This window comes from Orycteropus afer, unplaced genomic scaffold (genome assembly GCF_000298275.1).
Source record: "Orycteropus afer afer isolate SDZICR_OR568_19922 unplaced genomic scaffold, OryAfe1.0 scaffold00019, whole genome shotgun sequence".
In the NCBI taxonomy this organism is placed as follows: domain Eukaryota; kingdom Metazoa; phylum Chordata; class Mammalia; order Tubulidentata; family Orycteropodidae; genus Orycteropus; species Orycteropus afer.
In genome coordinates this window covers 1,248,547-1,254,186 of record NW_006921606.1, presented here as the reverse complement: position 1 = coordinate 1,254,186, position 5,640 = coordinate 1,248,547, and the positions used below count along the sequence as shown (strand labels likewise).

The window sequence follows — 5,640 nt, the reverse complement described above, 5'->3', positions numbered from 1 at the left end:
TGTCTCTGAGACATCATGGTATTGTATTAAGATCTCTGTTAACTGTTTGTGAAGAGCAGCCAAGAGTGATTCAGGCTCTTCTTGGTTGTTTTTTATCTTGGCCCATTGGTGGAGAAGGAGGTGGTGGCTCTTGCTCAGTAAGTGAAGTTGCAAGAGGTGTGGGTATAGTTGTATCTTATGGGGACTGTTGCTGTCTCCCACTCAGTTAGACAAAAATTACAATTGAATATTCATCAAAAAACTAAAAGCACATGGACAAAAAATACACCATGTAATCACACAGGAACAGTAACCAAAAAAAGGAGAAAAGAAGAAAAAAAGAATAAGAAAACCTGCAATATCTGGAGATAGGGCATTAAGAGAAAAAAGGTAGAGAAGGAGAGTAATGAAGAAAAAGATGGGTGGAAAAACAAAGAATGTGGCTAACTACAAGAAAAAAAGGGGAAAGAAAAATAAAAGAATTTAAATTAAAAAAAAAATTAACCAGGAACAGGGAAAAGAAAAAAAAAAAAAGGTGTAAACTATGACCTGGGAGGGGAAGAATAGTAAAAAGGACAAAATTATTAATAATCATAGTAGTTTTAAAACAGACAGATACAAGCAAATAAAACACCAGAGAAAAGAAAGAGAAAAAGAAAAAAAAAAGAAAAAGAAAAAAATCAGCTGAGGACAGGGCAGGGCACCCAGGCTCCGTCTGAGCACACAGACTGGGATAGAGTTCCTGAGGGCCCAGAAAGTAGGTGGGAGTGTGGGGTGGCCGCACCTCCATTCACCAAGCGGGTGTGGGGTATAAGAGTAACAACAGGAATGTTGCACACCTTTTCAGATGTGCAGGTCCGGAGTGTCCTTGGGGTTATTGGAAAGCAGAATCTCTTTTTATGCCCCTGGAATCTCAGAGAGCGCTGTCTCTTTAAATATCCAAAATGGTCAAGCCACCTGTAAACATTCAAAATGAAGGCACCCTCTGGACAGGCAAAAGTGTACAGTTCAGCCCATCTTCCTCTTCACCGCTGCTTCCCCAGTTATTCCCCAGCCACCAGACCAGTCTTCCGTGCAGTCCCTGGCTAGCAGGGCTGACTTTTAGATTAATTCTTAGGTCCTACCACCACTCAGAAATCTCCAAGCTGTCTGTGCCATCAGGATCACTCAGGATTGCTGCCAGACCACAGCTCCATATGTCTCCTTCTTTGGTAGTTTCATGCAAATTCTTCTGCTAGTTGGGGTTTAATTGAATTCTATATCCTTCCCTTCAAGGCTCAGGAGTCCAGGATTATCTTCTGTGTCTGTGTTAATTGGTTTCCCTTTTCTTTGTTGAAGAGGGTCTATGCAGACTTTCTGCCTATTCCACTATCTTGGAATCCATCTTAGCTTGTATATTTTAAACAGAAAAGTAATTATAATATAGTTACTGTACTTTGGATCAATATCTCAAGAAACTTAGGATATGATTCACAATTAAGTAACCTAAACTAATCATAAGTTAGGTTTATGGATACAATGGGCCACTTGAGGGGAGACTGCAAAGTTAACATGACAAGGTATGCAAGAGACCTGCATAAAAATGCAGGATTTATTTTATTGAATATTACATTAATATGTATTTAAAGGATATAAGGGAGAAGCATTGTTAAGAGTCCATTAAAAATTTCATTTCAAATACACACCAAAAAAAAATAAACTCACTTCTGTCGAGTCGATTCGACTCACAGTGACCCCTCCTTAGATTTCCGAGGCAGTATCTCTATGGAAGTAGATTGCCCTATCTTCCTTCCAAGGCTGGTGGGTTTGAACCACTAGCCTTCCGGTTAGCAGTCAAATGCCTTAGGCACTATGCCACAATAATTAAAACGAGCTCTGGTAACATAAAGCCTAAGGCACTTGACTGCTAACCAGAAGGCTGGTGGTTCAAACTCACCAGCCACTCCTTGGAAGGAAGGTGGAGCAATCTACTTCCATAGTGATACCGCCTCAGAAACCCACGAAGGGGTTGCTATGAGTCGAGTCCAAATCAACAGCACATGATGACAACAACTTAATCTGTAAATATGAACTATTTCAGCAACTAGTATGTTTGTACATTCTCATTTAACAACTATGTACTAAATATATATTTAACACCAATATACAAATTTAAATCTTATATGGCCACAAAACTTTTCATTCTTCACTTCCTATGTGCTTTCTTACATAACATAGTTTAAAACATAAAATGTAGTTTAAAACGGTTTGGTTTTTACATACTTACAGCTTGGGCTTCCTCATTATCGAATGTAAGCAGCTCTAGAGTGGAATCCCCTTCCAGTGGGCGATCCAAGTCCCATAATTCGCCATTTACTTTGGCTATTACTGTGTTGTCAGCCAGTTCTTGACTAGTAAGAGAAAAGCCACTTGGGAGTTACAATGATTCATTTAAAAAAAAAGAGAGAGATTAAAATAATGTCCAGCATTTTTAAGTGGACAGAAAGTACAAACATAAACTAATAGGACATATCATTTTCATTTGGAAAACATTTAAGTACAAAAGTAATATGCGTCCATTGTAGAAAAAAGAAAAAGCATAAAAAATAAAATAAAAATCACATATAAAGACATTTTGATACATGTCCTTCTATTGTTTTTTTGATACTCTCATCTCCTCCCCTGCTCCCCCACCCACACACAGCCTTTTCTTCCAAACATTAGGTGCCAACGAAATTTTATACCCTGCTTTTTCACTGATATACCATTTAATAGACTTCTAGAACGGTCTAGAAATATCATGCTTATTACAGCAGCTTCCTCTGCTCCTCACTTGGATGACGTTAATGTTCTGCTCTCATAGAACACACTGCACGACATCTGCATGTCCTCTGGGACTGCTTTCTCTGAACAATCCTCAGAAGTCACATAGCCAGGTCAAAGGGCATACACCACGTTTGAAAGACTTTTGATAATTATTGTCTGAGTGTACCACTTCCATGTAGGTGGAAAAATTTTTAAATCTTTGTGAATTTGATAGGTTGAAAAATCATTGTTTTCATTTTATTCCTCTGATTATTAAATTTAGCAAATGCTTAGTGGCCATTTTTACTTTTATACAAGGTCCATGCCCTTTGCCTATATTCTAATAAAGTACTGATCTTTTTCTTTCTTTTTTCATATGTGTGCCTTTAAAATAACATTTATTATTATTTGAAAATTATGGACAAAAATAACATGTTAAGAGAATTAACCTGTAAATTTCTTTTTAACACTCTGTTGTATGCTCTTCCACAATTATTGATAAATTCATACATCAACATATAAAACTTCATAGGATCATTTTGTATATATAATTTTGTAAGCTACTCTTTAAACTTAGCAATATATCACAACATTTTCCTTAAGTAGAAAGACTTTTAAAACTACTTAATAGTTGATAGAGGAACCAAAACTTGCTTACTAAATTCACCAATGCTGGCTATTTTGGTTATTTCTTTGTTTTCTGTATTTTTGGCTTGAGGGGGGCAATTACAAATAATGCTGCAATGAACATCACTGAGCATACACCTTAGTACCCAATTACTTTCTCAGGAAAAATCCTAGAAGCAAAATTTCTGGGTCAGAGAAATGTACTTTTAATGATTTTTTTCAGAATATATCAACAAATTTTCCTTCTAGCAGTGTTCAAATTTACCTTTTCTCTGGGTTCCCATGATATTCCAAACACCAAAAAAAAAAACCTGTTGACGTCAAGTCAATGCTGACTCATGGCAACCCCACGTGGTAGAGCTTAACTGCTTCACAGGATTTTCTTGGCTGTAATCTTTACAGGAGCAGACTGTCAAGCCTTTCATCCATGGCGCCACTTTTACACAGTGGTTGAGTGCAAACCATTAATAGTGCCACCCAGGGACCTCAGAATATTAAAAAACAAAAACCCTATTGCCATTGAGTCAATTCTGAATCACAGTGACCTTATAAGACAGAGAACTGCCCCACAGCATTTCCAAGGCTGTAACTCTTTACAAAAAGAGATATTGTTGTTGTTGTTAGGTGCCATCGAGTCATCTCCAACTCACAGCAACCCTATGCACGGTAGAATGAAACACCACCCGGTCCTTAGCCAGCTCCACGATTCTTGCTACACTTGAGCCTATCGCTGTCGCCACCATGTCAATCTACCTTGTTGAGGGCCTTCCCCTCTTTCGTCGCCCCTCCACCTTACCAAGCATGACATCCTTCTCCGGGGAATGGTCCCTTCTGACAACATGACCAAAGTATGCGAGACGAAGTCTGGCCATTCTCACCTCCAAGGAACATTCTGGCTGGACTTCCTCCAGGACAGATCTGTTAGTTCTTCTAGCAGTCCATGTACTTTCAGCATTCTTTGCCAACACCACAGCTCAAAAGCATCAACTCTTCTTTGGTCTTCCTTATTCATTGTCCAGCTCACATATGCATATGAGGCAATTAAAAACACCATGGCTTGTGTCAGGCACACCTTAGTCCTCGAGGAGACATCTTTGCTCTTCAGCACTCAAAAGAGGTCCTTTGCAGCCAATTTGCCCAGTGCTATATGGTGACTGATGTCCTGACTGCTGCTTCCACTGGTGTCAATTGTAGAACCAAGCAATGTGAAGTTTTTGACAAGTTCAATCTTTTCTCCATTTATCATAGTGCTGATTATAGGTCCAGTTGTGAGGATTTTTGTTTTCTTTATATTGAGAGGTAATCCATACTGCAGACTGTATTCTTCAATCTTCATCTGTAAGTACTTCCAGTCATCCTCACCTTCAGCAAGCAAAGTTGTATTGTCAGCATATTGCAGGTTGTTAATGATTCTTCCTCCAATCCTGATGCCACGTTCTTCTTCATATAGTTGATTTTCTTGGATTATTTGCTCAGCATACAAATTGAATAAGTATGGTGAAAGGATATAACCCTGATGCACTCCCTTCTTGATTTTAGACCATGCACTGTTCCCTTTTTCTGTTTGAACAACAGCCTCCTGGTCTATGTACAGGTTCCTCATGAGTACAATTAAGTGTTGTGGAATTCCCATTCTTCTCAATGTTATCCACAATTTGTTATGATCCACACAATCAAATGCTTTTACACAGTCAATAAAACACAAGTAAACATCTTTCTGGTATTGTTTGCTCTGAGCCAAGATCCATCTGACATCATCAGTGCTATCCCTCATTCCATGCCCTCTTCTGAATCCAGCCTGCACCTCTGGAAATTCTCTGTCAATATACTGCTGCAACCTTTTTGGAATTATCTTCAGTAAGATTTTACTTGGATGCGATATTAATTATATTCTTCAATAATTTCCACATTCTGTGGGATCACCTTTCTTTGGAATGGGTACAAATATGGATCTCTTCCAGTCAGTTGGTGAGGTAGCTGTCTTCCAAAACTCTTGGCATAACCAAGTGAGTGCCTCCAGCGGGGCATCCGTATGTTGAAACATCTCAATGGGTATTCCGTCAATTCCTGGAGCCTTGTTCTTCACCAATTTCCTCCACGCAGCTTTGACCTCTTCCCTCAATACCACTGGTTCTTGACCATATGCCACCTCCTTAAATGGATGAACATCAACCAGTTCTTTTTGGTACAGTGACTCTGTGTATTCCTTCCATCTTCTTTTGATGCTTCCTGCATCATTCAATATTTTGC

At 38.8% G+C, this 5,640-nt stretch overlaps 1 protein-coding gene across 1 annotated transcript in view; it reads right to left on the bottom strand.

The window, feature by feature from the left end:
• TARS3 (threonyl-tRNA synthetase 3) overlaps positions 1–5,640 on the bottom strand; it is a 123,289-nt gene that overhangs the window by 112,334 nt on the left and 5,315 nt on the right. The window contains exon 4 of the mRNA XM_007959926.1: positions 2,246–2,369. Coding sequence (XP_007958117.1) covers positions 2,246–2,369 — 124 coding nt within the window. The remainder of the gene's footprint in view (positions 1–2,245; positions 2,370–5,640) is intronic.